General features: G+C 38.8%; 1 protein-coding gene across 2 annotated transcripts in view; it reads left to right on the forward strand.

The window, feature by feature from the left end:
* The window catches only part of ITGA1 (integrin subunit alpha 1), a 124,081-nt gene that overhangs the window by 98,260 nt on the left and 3,728 nt on the right, over positions 1-22,093 (forward strand). For both annotated transcript variants that reach the window (XM_034774419.1, XM_034774420.1), the window contains 11 exons: positions 942-1,052; positions 1,671-1,756; positions 1,952-2,087; positions 7,552-7,632; positions 9,924-10,000; positions 10,777-10,866; positions 12,029-12,140; positions 16,067-16,180; positions 17,041-17,145; positions 17,886-17,990; positions 19,132-19,224. In XM_034774419.1, coding sequence (XP_034630310.1) covers positions 942-1,052; positions 1,671-1,756; positions 1,952-2,087; positions 7,552-7,632; positions 9,924-10,000; positions 10,777-10,866; positions 12,029-12,140; positions 16,067-16,180; positions 17,041-17,145; positions 17,886-17,990; positions 19,132-19,224 — 1,110 coding nt within the window. The remainder of the gene's footprint in view (positions 1-941; positions 1,053-1,670; positions 1,757-1,951; positions 2,088-7,551; positions 7,633-9,923; positions 10,001-10,776; positions 10,867-12,028; positions 12,141-16,066; positions 16,181-17,040; positions 17,146-17,885; positions 17,991-19,131; positions 19,225-22,093) is intronic.

Genomic DNA, 22,093 nt, shown 5'->3' on the forward strand with positions numbered 1-22,093 from the left:
TGAGCAAGCTGTACCCATCCACACCAACATTCCAATCATGTGTATTATCCCACCAAGTTTCAGTGATGCCAACAATGTCATAGTTGTATTTATTTATTAGCACTTCCAGTTCTTCCTGCTTATTCCCCATACTTCTCACATTTGTATATAGGCATCTAAGATACTGGTTTGATCTTTCCTCCCAGTTTTGTCCTGACTCTCCTTTCTCTCTGCCAATATAGCCCACACTCCCTCTTGTTTCCGACTCATTTCCCCGGTCTCCATGTTCCCCACTTACCTGTGGGCTTTGCTCACCTGTCCCCGACGAACCTAGTTTAAAGCCCTCCTCACTAGGTTAGCCAGTCTGTGTCCGAATAGGGTCTTTCCTCTCCTCGAAAGGTGAACGCCATCTCTGCCTAGCAGTCCTTCCTCAAATAGCATCCCGTGGTCTAGGAAGCCAAAGCCCTCCTGGCGACACCATCTTCGCAGCCAGGCATTCACCTCCATGATGCATCTGTCTCTGCCCGGGCCCCTACCTTTGACAGGAAGAATTGAAGAGAATACCACCTGCGCTCCAAACTCCTTCACCCGTACTCCCAGAGCCCTGTAGTCACTCTTGATCCGCTCAGTGTCACACCGCGCAGTATCATTTGTGCCCACATGGATGATCTTGAATGATCGTGCATTGGTAGAGGGATGGACTAGATGACCTTTTGTGATCCTGTGGGACATGTATTTTGAAGGTTTTGTTTGGAAACATGCCGGTTTGTCATCATTAGCTAGCTACACCAAGTTGTTCCTTTTTCAGATATTTTTCCTACACTGTGGTTCGGGTGAGAATGTGACTGAAAAATAAAGCACCTGGGAGGTTCTCCATATTTATTCTCCTTTAGCGGCTTCCATACCAATGGTGGTTTTAAGGGAAAATTTCATAATAACAGTTTCATTTGTTTCATTTCTAGGACAAGCCTGATTTTCAGGACTCTGTAAAGTTTTTGTTGGAGTTCAATTTTTCCGACCCAGAGAATGGTCCAGTTCTCGATAGTGACCAGCCGAACGCAGTGTATGAATATGTAAGACATTAAGGTTCATTGCTAATATCTAGAGTATTTAAGATGATATTCACCCCTCTCCAGACAGCCCCTGCAAGGCCCAGAGATGGATGGCTTAGTCCATAAATTGGCCAGGGTTGGCCAGTGAGGGTGGAGGGGCTAGGCTGGGAGATGCATTCTCCCATGAAACTTCCATTGGTGGGGACTTTGACTTCAGTGGGATTTGAATCAGGTTGTGAAACTCTAACTGAATTTTAAAGCTGAGTGACCTGCCCACATAGGGCACTCAATGAAAGGAGGCAACTGTATCTAATCTACAAATTAGAGCAGGGGAATGTGTCAGGACTCATTGGTACTATTCACAATTTTGCCACTGACTCACTCTGTGATCTTGGGTAAATCACTTAACCTTTCTGTTCACCCATTCATAGCTATCCCTCTTCTGCAGCTGGGTAATAACACCTAACTATTTTACAGGGTCGAGGGAGGCTTCATTAACTAATACCAACAAAGGTCTCTATGACAGTCCCACAAAAGGTGTTTTATAATGTAAAATACGATAATGACTTGAAATGATACTTACATTTTGATTATACTTATAAGAAAATGTGACTACAACTATCAATATTATTGTTGCAGATTCCTTTCACAAAAGACTGTGGAATCAAAAATAAATGTATTACAGATCTGGTTCTGAATATAGCAGCAAGTATAGCTGGAGACAGGTAACTACACTGAAACTTAATATAGCTGCCATACTAATAAAATAGAGATTCTGTGCTCTAATAGAATACTAGTGATCAGTGTTTTCTCAATCAAAGACAAAACAGTATGACCATGGAAAAAGTTCCATAGCTTAATTTTTTTTTATCAGTTTGGAAAGTAAAGATAATTAACACAATTTTTATTTTATTTTACAGTTCCCCTCCATTCATCATAAAGTCAAGCAATGATAAGTTCAACGTGTTACTGTCTGTCAAGAATAAAAAAGACAGTGCCTATAATACCAGAGTCTTAGTAAAGTACTCTCCAAACATTATTTTTGCTGGAATTGAGGTATAGATTTTTCAATTTATCACAATCTGGGTTAGTGGAGAGATTTGAGGGGGTTGCTGTATTAATCTGCTAAACTAGGGACATCAGTTTGAGAATTATCATGGGACTAAAATTTCTTAGGCCAGTGCAAACCAAGCACCATTATGGCCTTTAAGGAAATGGGTGAGAAACGGTACTGTTCAATTGAAGATGGTGTCAGAGTAGTGAAGATACATAAGGCCTAAATCTGCCTTCACTTACACCAGAGAGATGGGTGGGTGAGGTAATATCTTTTATTGGACCAACTTCTGTTGGTGAGAGGGACAAGCTTTCAAGCTTCACAGAGCTTCTCCTTATGTTCCTCTGCTTTAGCCTCAACACTCTGGTTATCTTCTCCAGACCTGAGGAAGAGCTCTGAAGTTTGAAAGCTCATCCCTTCCATCAACCGAAGTGGGTCCAATAAAAGATATTACCTCACCCACCTTGTCTCTCTTATATCCTGGGACTGACACAGCAAAAGCAGCAAAGCAAATTCACTTACATCAGGAAGATGGTGTAACTCTTTTGACTTAAAGGGACCATATTCATTGGTATAAGTGAGAAGAGAAATCAGTTCCATGAATGCAGTCTTGGAGGAGGTTCTGCATCAAGTCATCATAGTTGAAGGGCAAGAAGGAGTACCTAAATCAGCAACAGTTGGGAAGAGGGGGATTATGAAATGCACGGGAAGGAGAAAATAACAATATGTGCTTTGCTGACATTCTGATGTCCGGGGTATGGGGAAGCACCTTATCAGTTAAAACAAATATTAATATAATAAACATGATGACCTCAGGGCTATAGAAAGTTAATGATAAACAATTCTGAAGTTACCAAGATGACCTGTTTGATTAGATGTCAAGGATTTAAAATGTTTTTGATCTATTTATCATGGGCCTGGTTTTTAAAAATGTGCATGTAATTATGTGCCTAAGCTGTGTACACAGTTTCCACCATTATGTGCACAAATCAAGTATTTGTGCATACAAATGGCCAGTTGGACCCAGTGCTTGATTGCACGATTCCTGGTGTGTACTGAGTAAATGCTAGATTTATATGGAGTCATGGTAATTGTGTTTGCAAGTAGGTGTCATTGTGCATGCATTTTTGTGCATTCTGAGTACGAAACAAGAACATTACAGGAGAAGTGTAAACAAGCCAAGACAGCTGGGAAAGAAGAAGTAAAAGCATTGCACAAAGCGGTGAGGAAATCACAAATGTTGGACAAGAAAAGTCTTGGAATGAAGAGGCTCAACAACTGGCAGAAGCAGCAACAAAGCAAGATATGAAAACAATATACAAAAAGGTTAAGTTGTATAGAAACACAATCAGGCCAACAATGCAAGTTGTAAGAAAGGCTTCAGTGAACTAACAACAAATGCCGAAGAGGTGATGGAAGTCTGGAACGAGCATTTTGACAAAATGCTGAACCCTGTAGCTAATCCATATTTTCCAGATATGCTAGCTGAACAGGGCAGAATGAATATCAGCACTGAACTACCATCAGAAAAAGAAACAGAAAGAGCAGTGAAGCAGTTTAAACATGGAAAAGCTGCAGAAATGAACAGCATAACAGCTGAACTGCTAAAACCAGTGGGACAAGTGCTATCGGAGCATTAGGAAGTGCCAATAGTTGTGCCAATCCTGAAGAAAGGAGATCTTGCCAGTCTGAATAATTATAAAGGTCTAAGCTAATTATCAGTACTGGGGAAAAATAATGTTGAAAATAATTGTTAGCAGATTAAGGCAAGTTTTAGAATAAGTAAGGAGGAAGTGTGGCTTCAGACCAGGGCAAAATTGCATTAATCAGATATTTACAATCTGACAGTCAATAGGGGGGGGAAAAAGTGGGAATGTGGATTAAAGATGTCTAGATGGTAGATGAGATAGAGGGTGTGACATTGTGTGATCTAGAATTAAGTTCTTTAGCTTATGCAGATGACATTGTACAACTGCCAGACACCTTTGATTTAAATATGATACTCTTCACTACCATGGAAAATTGGTGTAGTCAACTTGGACTTGCAATAAATGCCAAGAAGATGAAGTGATTGCATCTTGTGAAATGGACAATAGATGAAGTGTTGAAAAGCAGCAGTGGTGAAGCCACAGAACAAGTGAAATCTTATGTGTACCTAGGAAGCTTTATCATTGTCGATGGTTCCCTCAAGGATGAGCTTAAAACATGTACTTTGGCTACCAAAGTGAAAATTTATCAAGCCAGTTTATTAACAGTAGAACTCTGGAAGTAGCTGCATTAAATGGAATGGATATCAGAAGGCTTTAGGCAGGAAAGATCAGAGTTCTTTGAAAGATGGCAGGTATAAAGTGGGATGATGATAAAAGAAATGAAGTTAGGAGGAGAGTAGAATGTGAAATCAGAGATTGTTATGAGATTGGCTGCAATAAAAAATATTCTAATGGTGGGGGCATTGGACAAGATAAATGGTAGATAGGAAGACAAAGAAAATAATGCAAAACACAACCAGGGTCAGTGAGACCTAAAGAACGACCAGAGACTTGGTGATGGAACATCATATGCAGGGACATGACCAAGCTGGGCTTCATGGAGGTACAAATCATGGTCAGGAATGAATCATAAGACTGGAAGGGACTTCGAGAGGTCATCTAGTCCAGTCCCCTGCACTCATGGCAGGACTAAGTATTATCTAGCCCATTCCTGACAGGTGTTTGTCTAACCTTCTCTTAAAAATCTCCAATGATGGAGATTCCACAAACTCCCTAGGCAATTTATTACAGTGCTTAACCACCCTAACAGTTAGGAAGTTTTTCCTAAATTCCAACCTAAATCTCCCTTGCTGCAATTTAAACTCATTGCTTCTTGTCCTATCCACAGAGGTTAAGAAAAACAATTTTTCTTCTTCCTCCTGGTAACAACCTTTTACGTACTTGAAAACTGTTATCATGTCCCCTCAGTCTTCTCTTTTCCAGACTAAACAAACCCCATTTTTTTCAGTCTTCCCTCATAGGTCATGTTTTCTAGACCTTTAATCATTTTTGTCACTCTTCTCTGGATTTTCTCCAATTTGTCCACATCCTTCCTGAAATGTGGCACCCAGAACTGGACACAATATTCCACTTGAAGCCTAACCAGCACAGAGTAGAGTGGAAGAATTACTTTTCATGTCTGTCTTACAACACTCCTGCTAATACATCCCAGAATGAAGTGTGGTTTTTTTGTTGTTGTTGTTGTGTGGGTGTTGTGGTGGTTTGGTGTGTTTTTTTTTTTTTGTTTTTTGTTTTTTTTTGCAACAGCATTACAGCGTTGACTCATGTTTAGCTTGTGGTCCACTATGACCCCCAGACCTCTTTTTCTCAGTACTCCTTCCTAGGCAGTCCTTTCCCATTTTGTATGTATGCTACTGATTGTTCCTTCCTAAGTGGAGTACTTTGCATTTGTCCTTATTGAATTTCATCCTATTTACTTCAGACCATTTCTCCAGTTTGTCCAGATTATTTTGAATTTTAATCCTATCCTCCCAGCTTGGTATCATCCACAAACTTTATAATTGTAATCTCTATGCTATTATCCAAATCATTGATAAAGATATTGAACAGAACCGGACCCAAAACTGATCCCTGTGGGACCCCACTCATTATGTCCTTCCAGCATTACTTTGAACCACTGATAACTACTCTCTGGGAATGGTTTTCCAACCAGTTTTGCACCTACTTTATAGTAGCTCCATCTAGGTTGTATTTCCCTAGTTTGTTTATGAGAAGGTCATGTGAGACAGTATCAAAAGCTTTACTAAAGTCAAGATATACCACGTCTACCGCTTCCCTCCTAGCCAGAAGCTTGTTACCCTGTCAAAGAAAGCTATCAGGTTGGTTTGACAGGATTTTTTTTTTGACAAATCCATCCTGACTGTCACTTATCACCTTATTATCTTCTAGATGTTTGCAAATTGATTGCTTAAGTATTTGCTCCATTATCTTTACGGGTACAGAAGTTAAGCTGACTGGTCTGTAATTCCCCGGGTTGTCCTTATTTCCCTTTTTATAGATAGGAAAAGGGCAAATATAGTGCCAGTCTTCTGGAATCTCTCCAGTCTTCCATGACTTTTCAAAGATAATCACTAATGGCTCAGACATCTTCTCAGTCAGCTCCTTGAGTATTCTAGGATGCATTTCATCAGGCCCTGGTGACTTGAAGACATCTAATTTGTCTATGTAATTTTTAACTTATTCGTTCCCTATTTTAGCCTCTTCTGATCCTACCTCATTTTCACTGGTAGTCACTATGTTAGATGTCCAATCACCACCAGCCTTCTTGGTGAAAAACAAAACAAAGAAGTCATTAAGCACCTCTGCCATTTCCACATTTTCTGTTATTATTTTCCCCCTTCATTGAGTAATGGGCCTACCCAGTTCTTTTTCTTCCTCTTGCTTCCAGCCTATTTGTAGAATGTTTTCTTGTTACCCTTTATGTCATTAGCTAGTTTGATCTTGTTTTGTGCCTTGATCTTTCTAATTTTGTCCCTACATACTTGTGTTAGTTGTTTAGGTCAAATTACAAAGGATGAATGTGGTTTCCACTTTTTGTAGGATTCTTTTTTATTTTTAGATCATTGAAGATCTCTTGGTTAAGCTTAGGTGGTCTCTTCCCATACTTCCTATTTTTCTTACGCAGTGGGATAGTTTGCTCTTGTGCCCTTAATAATGTCTCTTTGAAAAACTACCAACTGTCTTCAGTTGTTTTTCCCCTTAGACTAGCTTCCCATAGGATCTTATCTACCAAATCCCTGAGTTTGCTAAAGTCTGCCTTCTTGAAATCCATTGTCTTTATTTTGCTGTTCTCCCTCCTACCATTCCTTAGAATCATGAACTCCTTATTTCATGAACACTTTCACTCAAGCTGAAAATCAAATCTATTTGTCAAAATCAAATCTAGAACAGCCTCTCCCCTAGTAGCTTTCTCCACCTTCTGAAATAAAAAATTGTCTCCAATACATTCCAAGAACTTGTTGGATACTTTGTGCCCTGCTGTGTTATTTTCCCAACCGATGCCTGAGTAGTTGAAGTCCCCCATCACTGAATGGTGACACTGTACTGCTCCCCGTATTTGTAAAGATGCATTGGAATGAGAAGAGAATTCTTTTGCACATATACATATTTTAAACTCGAGCCCTATGCATTTTGTGAAGTTCTCTGTACACTTTCACTGATAAACAATAATAGTAACTCTGATATAACAATATTATGATAACAATATTTTACATGTTATGAAACAAATGTAGACAGTCCTATCCATTAACAATTTGAATTTTAAATGATGATGATGATGATGATGGAAAGTGACAATTATTACAAAGAATATGTGATATACTTCTGGACTGTTTAATTTTTAATTAAAACTTTTTTTAAAAAATGTTGCACATAAAAGTGAAATCATTCTTGTAATTATGTGACTCTTTCTGTCTAGGATATACAGAAAGATAGTTGTGAATCCAATCACAATATTACCTGTAAAGTGGGATACCCTTTCCTAAAGTCTGGAGAAGAGGTAGGAAACTGTTAATGGAATATTTTTGGAGAGGACAGCAGCCCTGTATGGCAGCTGTCCATCCTGATCAGTTATGTATTTATGCACCAATTAAGGTTTCTAGATGTAAATAAATCTCAAATCTAAATCTCAAACAACTCATGTCAATGAAAAAAGAACCCTCACATGCGAGATAGACAGGCAAACATCAAACTTTCCCCAGATCGCTCTGGGGCTTACTCAAGAGATAGGTGTCTGGATTCTTCTAGTGAGGCAGTAGTGCACATGCCCAGAGAGAGCTTTTACCCTGGAAATATAGGCACTGATTTTACATGCCTAAGGGTTCAGCAGGAGTTTTGTGGATCACAGTGGAGCCTGAAATAGAGATTTAGGTACCTAAACCTGAAATTTAATCCCCTAGTACCTTGTGAATCCCACCCCTTGTGCTGCTACACTGGCTCCAGGTCCCTACTAACTCTGTCCTGGCTCTTTGGAAGTGAGGCATCAATGCTAGAGATGGTGTTCAAGGAGTTCTCCAGCACAGAGTGGCTTATAACCTCTACATTAATGATGTAGCCCATTGCTCTGTTTGTGGTGTGGAAAACTATATTCATATGAAATCTCAGTTTCTTTTAGACTTTCCATGAGTGACCTAGCTGAGTTTACAAAATATAAATTAGCTAGATGAAAGAAAATGTTCTATAACCTCAACATTTTGCACAAGAAATGTTTAAACAATTGTAACCTATTTCTTTATATTTTAGGAATAAATTTCTGGTAGCTCAGATGTATTCTTTAGTGATTAAATCAAATGTCCAAATGCAGCATTTTAAATTGGGACTTCAATGTCTGTAAAATAGCTTAAAATAAGGACAATAAATTGCTCTAGGATAAAATGTCTTATTCCTTTGGGGTACACCAAATCTTGTGTAGATATAATAAATTACCTTAGATTCTCTCACACACACCAACATACACACTTTTCCAATTCCAGTCTCTGACCAGTAGCAACTAGATAAGCTGTTCTTACCATGTAGACAAATCAGGACAAAACCCACTACTTATTGTTCCCATTCACAACTTAAGAGTCTTCTCATTTTACTTCCCCACTGAAATTGCCAGGTCTGTGGCTAGAGTCCTTCAATTCCCACTCAATCTGAAAATCAAGATGTTTCATACCCTCATTTGCATTCCGATATTAACAATAATTGGCTGATAAACAGTCCCAGCAAATTCCTGTTCTAGGCCTCTTCCTGACTTCCTTATATGCTCAAATTGCCCAGACAATGTTCTCTGGATCTGTTATACAAAAGTTGTGCACACAATTAAACCAATGGAGAAATAAAGAGCTTGAATTCAAACTCCTTCAGATTAACAAACTATAAGCTTGTTATATCACATAATTACCAAATGCTACATTTTCATTAAACCAAAACTGCTATAGTGTAATCTGTCTAGTGATGCTGAGAGGCATGTTTAGAACAGAACTTCCAAAACCTTCCAAGTGACCATGTTAGGCTATATTGGCCTTAATTATAGTCATCAGTAAATTGTTGTAAAATTCAGGATTCTTTATTTGTTTAGATTTATTCAATAGATTTAAAAAATGCTTATTCAACACTCTAGGTACCTTTGCCATGTATTAAAAGTGCCATCACATTAGTATGAAGAAATGAAAACTCAGCAGCCTCTTCTAAATGAGGAAGGGAAACAGCCCACTCCAGCTATACTACCAAGGCTTTGTGTACAGATCCCTCCCCATAGGCCTGATAGCTGTTGTACCAGGCTCTCAGGATCAACAGATGTAGGATTCTTAAATCAAGGAAATTAAATTTACAAATTAGAATTTAAATATGCAATTTTATTTTAATGACCTTTTTTACACACATTATATATTCAATTTTATTCTGGGTCACCAGTTTTGAAAAATTGGCCCTGCAGTGTAATAATCTGGTTGCTATTGGATTTCCTTTTTATTTTGGACAAAATCCTACTCATTCAGTTAGAGGGGTAGCCGTGTTAGTCTGGATCTGTAAAAAGTAACAGAGTCCTGTGTCACCTTATAGACTAACAAAAGTATTGGAGCATAAGCTTTCATGGGTGAATACCCACTTCATCAGACACTGTTAGTCTGTAAGGTGCCACAGGACTCTTTGTCGCTTCATTCAGTTAGATGGACTAAAAACTGAGTGTGGACTCCAAGATTTTTGATTTAGGAATTTAGCCAGTTTTCATCTGAATACCTTTTAACGTTTAGCTGAGTTTTAGTCTCCTTTTCTTACTATCTTTTTAAAATATATTTTCTCCCCCAGATTTCTTTCAGAATAGTATTCCAATTCAATGCTTCTTATCTTCTGGAAAATGCTACTGTTCAAGTGTATGTAACAAGGTTAGTTACCAAAATTACTGCTTTTATATCTCAAGCTTTCCTTTTAGTCACTGTATAGCTTGCACTCCAGCTGATATGACAGAGATGTTTTTTGGGGGGGTTGGTTTGGTTTTTTTGTTCAAAAGAGAATATTGAATGTCTAGAATGGCCAGCTTTAGAGATGTACAGAACTATTGGTTGGTTTGAGGCTATCAAATGAGATAGATTAAATAAATGGACATTCATTTATAGAGGCCAATGAGACACAAGTGAATCAGATTTGCTAGCCTCAACCACAGAAGACATCTGTTCTGATCACAAAATGACCATACATTGTAATACAATTTGCAGTCTCTGCCAAGGAGAGAGACCTCAGCCTTAAATAGCAATGGTGTTGCAGCAAGTCAAGATTGAGGTGCCTTGCCATAGCTGCATGGGTAAATTGTACTGCACCTGCCTGTAATATATGCTGTCACAGGAAATTACAGGGATTGTGTGATGGAGATGGCCCCTACTTGATATAATGTAGCTATTTTCAATCTACAGCAGTTTGTATTCTCATTTCTACAAGGGTGTAATTTTGACTTTGGCCTAATGCAGTATGTACCTTTTACTTACTGGAAAGAGCCATTTCAATTTATTTTTAAAAGACCATAATTAACTTGAAGTGGCCAGTGGGGTTTTTTATATCCACAGCTGCAGGTATTTCAGTCTCTCAGAGCCCTCCCCACCAACTATACGTACTGTGTACTGAGGAGTATCATAATCTGACCAGAGTGGTGTGTGTTCTGTTCTAGTGACAGCGAAGAACCACTTGAGACCCTGACTGACAATGGAGGAGACATTAGAATCCCAGTAAAATATGAAATAGGATTAAAATTTTTCAGGTATTAATGTTTTTCTGTACTTAATTTTCTAGTATGGGATACAACAAACATTTAAAGAGACTATGTTAGCTTGTACTTGGTAATGTACACAAAAGACAAACACTGGTCTCGTGAATAAAAGGCAAGGGGTTTATTGAAATGGACCAGACAATGTCCATAGCAGACTGCAGCCACTTTTTATTTATTTGCATGTGATTTATAGTGACTAGTGCAATAGCAACTTTTGCTGACTCTCAGACTTTGTTCTGTTCATTCAGAGGTGTGTCAGGTGCATTAGAAAGCACAGCTTTCCCCTCCCAGTGAAAACTAGCATTTTGTATTGGCCCTCTATTGTATTTTATTTATAAGATTTCATAAATTAGCCTTAATTTCCAGATTCTCAAAAGCCTTTTATCAGTTCACATATACATTTTTAACTCAAGGGTTCTGCCATAGTAAAAATGGATTCTTTGCTCTCAGGAACAGTTGAAATTAAGTTGAGTTCTATCCTTAGAAATATGTGTACAGGGTATGCCTACATATATCAATATGGGATGTGCTGTGTGTATATTTGTATATGTAAATGATTAGGCTAAATTCATTCCAACTGGGATTTTCAAAGCATCTTAAGGCAGTTAAGTGCCTAACTCCCTTTTGTGCTTCTGAAAAACATTTCCCGCTCTTTGCGTTACTTCATTGACTTAAATCATCCCTAATAAATGGATGTCAAATCGAGCTTTAAATATAAGTCCTGCCCATATAGAATAGAGCTAAATTTGGCCCATCTGTTTTTATCCTCCTTGCTCTTTTCTGTTTGTTGACTGGAATTCTGCCCATTTTGCATGGCACTAGGGTTGGCATGAAGTACTTACTACTCAAGTTGAGCAAGGCAGTGTAGAATCAGGCCTTGAATCCATCTTTCTTTTATGAATGATTTGTTCTGATATAGTTTTAACCAAACAAGGTATTTGTAATGTACATAATATTTAAAAAGACAAGCACTTTGTAGAAAACCAATGACTTCTGCATTAATGGAAATAGTAGCACACTTACTATTAATGGAAATAGTAGCACACTTAGTAACAAAATTAGCCTTGGAGGATTAACTTAAGTAACAAAAAGATCTTTATAATTAACTTAGAGTGCATGATTATAAAGGTTTTGTTATTTTTTTAACCCACAGTAATTTCAAAGATCCCAAAGAATGCCATATTATAATTGCAGCAAATGATACAGTTCCTGCTTATATTAATACAACTGAAAACATTGGGGATGAAGTTAACATAAAATATACGGTAAGTAACAGGAGCTACAGTGGCATTGTAAAAGGACTAGTTCTATGTTTTTGAACTTGGTTGAATGCATTTATGTCCTTTGCTAACCTATTACCTAAGTGTCACATATGCAACATATTAAATCTCCTACAGCAGCATTTTGTGCTTTTTGCTTTCAAAATATTATATATCAGCGGTATTCAAATGTGATCTGTGGGCCATGGAGCCATTCCAGATGGTCAATGGGAAAACATGTGCCATTGAAACTAGAAGCTGCCCTTAATTCATTACAGTTTGTATTTATTGTTGAGAATTGATATTTCCAGAAACCAGCCAGCTTTGAAGAAAGGAAGTACAATGCTCTAAGGACTTTGCATTTCTAATTAAATGAAGATGGCAAAGTAGAATAGTTGGGCTGGAAAAGCCATTTAGTGGGCTATAAATCCCTCACATTGTAGCAGGACTGATTTTAATTATCCTTAAAACATCCCTGTTTCCCAGTTTTAAATCTAGCATTGAATATTAGTCCTATCCATTTGAAAAGTCTGAATCAGCAACTTTCCATCTGTAATAGATGGGCCTTGGGAAAGGACTAACTCTTTCTATACAGTAATTATAAAGGTGAAATTGTTATTCCTCTGTTATATTATATCCCACCCATACTTTTTAAACATTAACATTTAGATACAGTATTCTCCAATCTTTGTCTTAATTTTAACATTAAGAGAATGTTTTAGGCGGGATTGTCTGATTTCTAAACCCTACCTGACTGAATAAAGGCAGGAGCTGAGGGGCTGCAGAGCGGGTAGTCAGAGATCTGATAGAGTGTCCCTGCTTCTAGCTTGGGACCCTGCTTGTAAGTGGTAGTCCTCCTCCCTACCCCCTCCTGCAGAGTGCCAATTCAGAAGGAGCAGAAATTTGTGTGTGTGTGTGAGAGAGAGAGAATGAGAAAGAGAGAAGCCACTGTGATATCAGAAACAAGTCAGACTGAGCTGAGATAGGGAAGGAGTGGAGCTGCAAGAAGGCTGTTGCTTTAGAGCTGCACTAAGGGTCTTTGGGGAAGAACATTCCTTTGAGCCAGCCAGTACTGCTGCCAAAAGCCATTTCCTTTTCCCAACAATGGCTCTTCTACTGCTTCCCAAGTTAGAGCATTGTTTTGGACTTGAACACAGAGTTCAAAAGAGAAAGAAAAGTCACAAGGAACTCATGTAATACGAGTCCTAAAGGGAAAGCAGATGAGCTATACAAGGGAGTGGCAAGAAATGTAGAACATGTCAAAATGGAAACTCAGACTGAATCCTTTCTTTCTCTTGCTTTCTTTCTGCATCCACCTATTTATTCATCAGACACACAGTAAACTGTATTTGCTAATTCTGGAGAACAATTAATACCTGTCTGCTGCTGGAATAAAAGTAATGGAGCTCACCTCATGCTCCCTTTCACCATTGGCTGACTACATAATTATGAAGGGTTAAGTTTAGAGGTGAAAGCAACAAGGATGATGTCATGGTGGGTGTGTGCCATAGACTACCGGATCAAAAGGATGAGGTAGATGAGGCTTTCTTCGGACAACTAACTGAAGTTTCCAGATCACAGGCCCTGGTTCTAATGGGGGACTTCAATCACCCTGACATCTGCTGGGAGAGCAATATAGCAATGCACAGACAATCCAGGAAGTTTTTGGAGAGTGTTGTGGACAAGTTCCTGGTACAAGTGCTGGAGGAAACAACTAGGGGTCATGCTCCTCTTGACCTGCTGCTTACAAACAGGGAAGAATTGGTAGGGGAAGTAAAAGTGGGTGGCAACCTAGGCAGCAGTGACCATGAGATGGTTGAGTTCAGGATCCTGACAAAAGGAAGAAAGGAGAGTAGCAAAATATGGACCCTGGACTTTAGAAAAGCAGACTTAGACTCCCTTAGGGAACTGATGGGCAGGATCCCCTGGGAGGCTAATATGAAGGGGAAAGTAGTCCAGGAGATCTGGCTGTATTTTAAAGAAGCCTTATTGAGGGCGCAGGAACAAACCATCCTGATGCAGAAAGAATAGCAAATATGGCAAGCAACCAGCTTGGCTTAACAGTGAAATCTTCGGTGAGCTTAAACTCAGAAAGGAAGCTTACAAGAAGTGGAAATTTGGACAGATGACTAGGGAGGAGAATAAAAATATTGCTAGAGCATGCAGGGGTGTAATCAGGAAGGCCAAGGCACGATTTGAGTTACAGCTAGTAAGGGATGTGAAGGGTAACAAGAAGGGTTTCTACAGATACGTTAGCAACAAGAAGATGGTCAGGGAAAGTGTGGGTCCCTTAATGAATGGGGGAATCAACATAGTGACAGATGATGTGGAAAAAGCTGAAGTACTCAAGCTTTTTTTGACTCGGTCTTCACAGACAAGGTCAGCTCCCAGACTGCTGCACTGTGCAACACAGTATGGGGAGGAGGTGAGCAGCCCTCAGTGGTGAAAGAACAGATTAAAGACTATTTAGAAAAGCTGGACATGCACAAGTCCATGGGTTCAGATCTAATGCATCCAAGGGTGCTGAGGGAGTTGGCTGATGTAATTGCAGAGCCATTGACCATTATCTTTGAAAACTCATGGTGATCGGGGGAGGTCCCAGACAATTGGAAAAAGGCAAATATAGTGCCCATCTTTAAAAAAGGGAAGAAAGAGAACCCAGGGAACTACAGACTAGTCAGCCTCACTTCAGTCCCCGGCAAAATCATGGAGCAGGTCCTCAAGGAATTCATTTTGAAGCACTTGGAGGAGAGGAAGGTGATCAGGAACAGTCAACATGGATTCACCAAGGGCAAGTCATGCCTGACCAACCTGATTGCCTTCTGTGATGAGATAACTGGCTCTGTGGATATGGGGAAAGCCGTGGATGTGATATAACTTGACTTTAGCAAAGCTTTTGATATGGTCTCCCAAAGTATTCTTGCCGGCAAGTTAAAGAAGTATGGATTGGATGAATGGACTGTAAGGTGGATAGAAAGCTGGCTAGATTGTCGGGATCAATGGGTAGTGATCAATGGCTAAGTGTCTAGTTGGCAGCCGGTATCAAGCGGAGTGCCCCAGGGGTTGGTCCTGGGGCCGGTTTTGATCAACATCTTTATTAATGATCTGGATGATGGGATGAATTGCACTCTCAGCAAGTTTGCAGATGACACTAAGCTCGGGGGGAGAGATAGATACACTGGAAGGTAGGGATAGGGTCCAGAGTGACCTAGACAAATTGGAGGATTGGGCCAAAAGAAATCTGAGATTCAACAAGGACAAGTGCAGAGTCCTGCACTTAGAAAGGAAGAATCCCATGCACCACCACAGGCTGAGGACCGACTGGCTAAGCAGAGTTCTGCAGAAAAGGCCTGGGGATTACAGTGGATGAGAAGCTGGATATGAGTCAGCACTGTGCCCTTGTTGCCAAGAAGACCAACGGCATATTGGGCTGTATTAGTAGGAGCATTGCCAGCAGATCAAGGGAAGTGATTATGCCTCTCTATTCAGTATTGGTGAGGCCACACCTGGAGTATTGTATCAGAGGGGTAGCCGTGTTAGTCTGAATCTGTAAAAAGCAACAGAGGGTCCTGTGGCACCTTTGAGACTAACAGAAGTACTGGGAGCATAAGCTTTCGTGGGTAAGAACCTCACTTCTTCAGATGCAAGTAATGGAAATCTCCAGAGGCAGGTATATATCAGTGTGGAGATAACGAGGTTAGTTCAATCAGGGAGGGTGAGGTGCTCTGCTAGCAGTTGAGGTGTGAACACCAAGGGAGGAGAAACTGTTTCTGTAGTTGGATAGCCATTCAGAGTCTTTGTTTAATCCTGATCTGATGGTGTCAAATTTGCAAATGAACTGGAGCTCAGCAGTTTCTCTTTGGAGTCTGGTCCTGAAGTTTTTTTGCTGTCAAAAAATACAGGAAATACAGAGTTGTTCTTGTTTCTTGTAGATTGAAAAAGGTGAACACTTTCCAGTGCCACAACTCACTCTACAGATTTCATTCCCCAACTTGACTTCATCCAAAAACCCCATTCTCTACCTAACTGGATTGTCATCTTCAGATGTAAGTTATGACTATAAACATGAATTCACCTTCATTTTATTTTAAAGTTTAAATGTTTTTCTTCCTTTTTTGTGCTTGGTGTTAGAAAATGAAAGACTCAATTTGATTACATATGGGCGCTTAAATTTAGCTTTGATTGCAATCTAAATGATAACCTGGATTTGGAATAAGAGGTAAACCTTCTTGAAGAATTTCTAGAAATGTAGCCATTCACAAAATAATGCCTGCCTAGTTTTATTTAATGGTGTTTGAACAATAATTTGAAGATATCAAGATTAATTTCATTTATTGTTAAGAGCGTGGCATAGTGGTTAGGGCACTGAACGGCTTCAGCAGCATCCAACTTTTTACTGAAGCATGTAGCTATACTTCTACCCCGATATAACGCTGTCCTCGGGAGCCAAAAAATCTTACCATGTTATAGGTGAAACCGTGTTATATTGAACTTGCTTTGATCCACTGGAGTGTGCAGCCCCGCCCCCCTGGAGCTCTGCTTTACCACGTTATATCCGAATTCGTGTTATATCAGGTCACGTTATATTGGGGTAGAGGTGTAAATGCACACTACCTACCACCGCCAATGGTGTGCAGTTCAGACGTAGCCTAAAATACCTCATAAAAGACTGTGTCATATTTGTAATGAGAAAGGTAATAAAAATAATATGCTTCAAAAGGTATGTCACCTTCATTTTGCTCTTCTATACTCTGGTTATTAACAAATGTATAGAAATGGGTATACTATAAAATGATCTTGTTATTACAGTTGCTAACTCTTAGGAATACTGACCTATTTCTGGAGCTTTTGAATATTATTATTTTAGACCTTTGGGCAGTAAGAGAGATGGTATTTTTTCTAACAGAATGCAGTCTGCCAAACCAGTCACCCTATAAATCCATTCAAGATCAACTCTGGGATGCAGTTTGATCTGGCAAAAATAAAAGAACCTACAAAAGATACAGTGATGGTAAGCCTGTCTAAAATGTGTACATTCATTGCAGTATTTACCTGGAATGTTTTGAATAGAATATTTCTAATAAATACTATTAAGACATTGCTCCATATAATTCCATCTAGTATATTTTAATAGCTAAAGGAGTTACCTTTAAAGGTATCATTTTTATTAGCTCTTGCTGCAAAAGCTGCACATGAAGCTGAACTACACATCCTTGGGCCAGATCTTCGACTTGTGTAAATCAGTACAGCTCCGTTGACTTCAGTGGAACTATGCCTATTTACATCCGTGTAAATCTTTTATCCTCATCCTTCTAGTCTAATGAAATAAATATTAAGTAATATTTTAACGGCCTGAACTTCCACTTCTGGGCAACTTTGTTTAGTCATTTCCAACTATGCAAAGTAGATAAAAAATGCAAGCATTCTGATCTGTTACATTTGCCAGGCACTTTACCCAGATGGAAATGGCTATGTAAGGTGGAAAGTGATAGGCCTCCATTTTAAGATTGTTGCAAGTTTCTGCATAGATCAATCTACCAAAAACCGTGAATTAAAAAGTAAGTTTGGTTATTTCTATGTAATTTTTTTGTCTAGCCAAACTACAGTAATCAATATTATTTTAGTGTTAATAGCACACACAACTAAACTATAGCAAATTACAAATTACTAGTCTATACATAGGATGTTTTATTCTAGAGAGTCATATTAAAATGTTTAATTACTAATTCCTGTCCATAAACATTTAAACAGGACTGTGATACATACAACTACGCATCTATTAACTGTACTCTGGCCCCATCTGATATAACTCAAGTGAACATTTCATTAAGATTATGGAAACCTACCTTTATAAAAGTAAGTAAGCCTTCTCCACATTCAGTATAACTATGGGTTTGAAACAATATTAAGCCAAATATAATGCTTAGATGGTTATATTTTTTTAATCTTCAGTCTTCTAGTACTTGAAATTGTTCCCTTACTATTTTAAGAATTCTCTTGAAATTAACCTACATATATTTTGTTACTGAGGTACTTAGAACATCAGAATTAAAAATGCATTTTCATCAGAGCTATATAGAAAAGAACTATTATCATAGAATACCAGGGTTTGAAAGGACCTCAGGAGGTCATCTAGTCCAACCCCTTGTGCAAAGCAGGACCAATCTTCAGACAGATTTTTGCCCCAGATTCTTAAATGGCCCCCTCAAGAATTGAACTCCCAATCCTGGATTTAGCAGGCCAATGCTCAAACCACTGAGCTATCCCTTGCCTCCAAATATATGGAGATATACCTAACTCATAGAACTGGAAGGGACCTGGTGATGTGATGCCTCTGTGTATATGACCCAAAATAGTATTCAGATTTTAGCTAACATTTCACATTGCAAACTCCTATTTCAGCAATTCAGTTTTTCAAGACTCCATTTCCCTTTAAATATATAAGCTTTGCCTTGTTTTTTGGAGATGAATTAGGCTCCACTCCTGCAAACACTTATGTATGCACTGAACTTGATGCTCATTAGTTTTACCTACATGCTTAAGGTAAATTAAGGTAAACATGTGCAATTTTCGCAGAATCGGGGCTTTAAATATGTGAGTCTTAATTTCATATTTTTTGTTTCTTTCTCATAATTTTAACTATACTTGGGGTTCAATCCTACAAGTACTGAGAGTGCCTGGCATGTTGCAGGATCAGATCATAGGTCCATGTGCATTATTTCTCTGCCTTCACTGTTGTTTGAAACTTTAGCATCATGTGCAGAATTAATGTGCTGTTTACCGACTTGTCTAGATTCATTACTAAAATTGTTCAATAAGATTTGACTTAATAATCCTAGTAGCATGCCACTATGCCTCTCTGCAATTTTTCTATTTATCATTCCATTTTGCTCTCCTACCACCTCACAACCTGAACCTAGTTCTATGCTGTTATTCATCTCTGGAATTTCAATCTTAAAAATATTTAACATAAAGCATGGAATCTGTTTTCTTTCAGGCAAGTATTCACAGTTTAAATTTCAGTGTAAGAGCATTACTTCAGAGTGAAAACTCATCACTGATTTTGAGAGGAACCAATCAAAAACAAGAGGTATGTGCGACCCTAGTCTCTGCACCCATTGTAGGATTTACCCTGTTAATGACATGTTTGATATGTTACCTGCCACAGCGAACCACACTTCTCTGAGGAAGAGATCTATAATTTTCTATCTATTCAGAGTAAAAAAAAAAAAAGTCAGAACTAGCTTAAAATAATATTGAATGATAGAAAAACTATGCTATTTATCAATTTACATATGAAGTGGAAAATTATCTATCTAATTTGGAGCTAACCATTGCAGTAAATTAGTGCTTCCCCTATCCATGTGGATATGAGACACACTTAAAATGAATCTTTTAAAAACATTAATAATTTAAAAAGCAGCTGTCCTAGGTAGTCTTGGAAAAACAAATGTCCTCTAGAAACAATTCTGCTTATATGCAATATTTTCCTCTAATTCTGTTTCCTCCTCTTCATTACCAAGAGTATTTATATGAAAATAAGATTTTATTTCTTAAAGCTACATCTATCCTGGCTGTGCAATCCTCATTTGCAAAGCTCCTATGGCCTGATCAGCTCCTATTAAAGTACATTGCCTGTTAATGGGAGCTAGTATAATCATCTCTGCTATCCTATCTTTTTAAGTTTGTAACTTTTATTTAACTCTTTAAAACATCTTAGAATAGATTGTATAAAACTATACAAAATAAATTTATTGTATTGTTTTCTAGGGTAATTTCTGGTTTGTGTAATGTTGTATTAGATAACTCCACTAGTAACCCTGGGTAAAAAGCTTACTGTATGTTATTATGCAGTGCCCCCAAGAATTTCTGAAAGAATGACCTTCAGAATGAATTAGTTCTTGTACATATTGCTTTGAGAACTACAAACTGATTACATGCCAGTGATGAGCCATGAGCTTTTTCTTTATTTTGCTACATACATTCCTTTAAAAACACAGATTAAAATTTAAACCATAATCTTGAAGATAAACGGAGCTACCTCTACAGTGTGATATGAATCAGAAATACCTTGTTTTAATTATAAGAAGTGATTGAAGTTAAATGTTTAGTTTACAAATTTTAAGGCCTTGTTGCACACGAGAGTTGCACTGTTTTAACTTAAATTAATTTTTTTAACCAATTTAAGTTTAAAATGGTGAAAGGCCCTATGTGGACACTCTTATTTCAGTTCAGCTTAAACCAATTACAAATAAAACTGAAAAAACAAAATAAGTCTGGTTTAGAATAAGAAGATTTTCTACACAGCCTTTAATATTGATTTAACTAAATTGGTTTAAAAATCACAAATTTAGTTAAACCACTGCAACTTTTTCATGAAGCTAAGCCCTTAACATGCTCTTCTGAATCATGGAGCATGTATTGTAGACACTCCATAGTGTGCAGCCTTTCCACATGCATTTTCAGTACTCATGAATGAACACATCTCTTTTTTAGGAGCTTAACACAAACTTAAATAAAATAAATATTACCCAGTATTACTAAAAATCCTATCTGTCAATCACAACCATTGATAAACAGGGAAATTTTATGCCAGAATTGTGACAGCCCTCACTCAGGGTTGGTTGGTAGGAGAGCGCTGCCTAGTGGTTAGGTTAGTGACATGCAGGGGGGTTGTTGGTAGGCGAGCCCTGGCCCTCCCACTCCACTGGGCTCCAACCCAGGGCCCTTTGAGGGCTATCCATGTTCTGACAGCTGGGGAGGCTTAAGGCAGCCCTCCCTGGGCCACTTCCTATCACCTCCCTGCAATTGTCCCAAGGTCGCCATCTGGGGTAAGGCAGCATGAGAGCAACTGCCTCCTCCTTGGGTATGGCCCAGCCTCCTGGGCCAGCTCAGTCCAAGGCTTTCCCCTGTTGGGATAGGTCAAACAAAAATTAAGGGGATCAACCCAGTCCAGAGTTCATATGAGAGGGCAATGCTTCTCTCTCAGTATGTATCTGCAATAGGCCCTCCCTTCCCTCAGGGAGGGGCCTTTAGGCAGTTGTTTTGGAAGAGAGTCTGCCTTTCCCTCAGCTCATCTTCCTGGAACTGCTGGTAGCAGGTCTACCCTTCTCCCTGGTCTGCCCCCAAATGAGCTGCTCTCCTGCCTTTTAGTTCCTTCTCCAGTTGGTACATTTGCTACAGGTGTGGCAGGGTGAAGCTGGCTGAGCCCAGAGTAATTCCTTAACCCCTCAGTCTGGGGGTTGTGCACACCATCAGACTTCAGGAAATATAGTTCATTAGAATACTACAGTGAGTCAGTAGCAGAATTATGATAAATAAAACAGTGACTGCTAATTAGAAGGTACTTTGCAGTTTGTTGTAGCCATGTTGGTCCCAGGATATGAAAGAGACCAAGCAGGTGGGGTAATGTCTTTAATAAGACCAATTTCTGTTTGTGGATGGGACAAGCCTTCAAGCATCTCAGAATCTTCTCAGGTCTGGAGGAAAAAACAAGAGTGTCTGAGCTAAATACAAGGTGGGACAGATTGTTAAGCATAAGGGATTCACACATGCTGTAGGAGACCACTTAAAATGAAGTGAGCAATTAAGGGTTAGCAAGCAGTAGGGTGTGTTACAAATTGTTGTAAGGGTCATAAAAACCAGTATCTCTATTAAGTCTGTTTTTTAGCGTCCAGCAGAGTTACAAATTTAAGTTCCAAGTCTCATTTTTGATGGTGTTGGGCAGGTTTCCTTTGAGGACGAGGACTGAGAGGTGAGATACACAGTGATCATTCTGAGAAAAGTGTTCACCCAGAGGTAGGGTATTTCTGCCTTTTATCATTTTTCTGTGTGAGTTCATTCGAGAGTAGTAGCAGTTATCTGTTTTCACCTACATAATTGTTGCTGGGGCATTTCATGCACTCTGAGGTATATCACATGTTGTGATAGGCATGTGTGGGACCCATAGATCTTGAAAG

Source organism: Trachemys scripta, chromosome 6 (assembly GCF_013100865.1).
Source record: "Trachemys scripta elegans isolate TJP31775 chromosome 6, CAS_Tse_1.0, whole genome shotgun sequence".
Taxonomy (NCBI): domain Eukaryota; kingdom Metazoa; phylum Chordata; order Testudines; family Emydidae; genus Trachemys; species Trachemys scripta.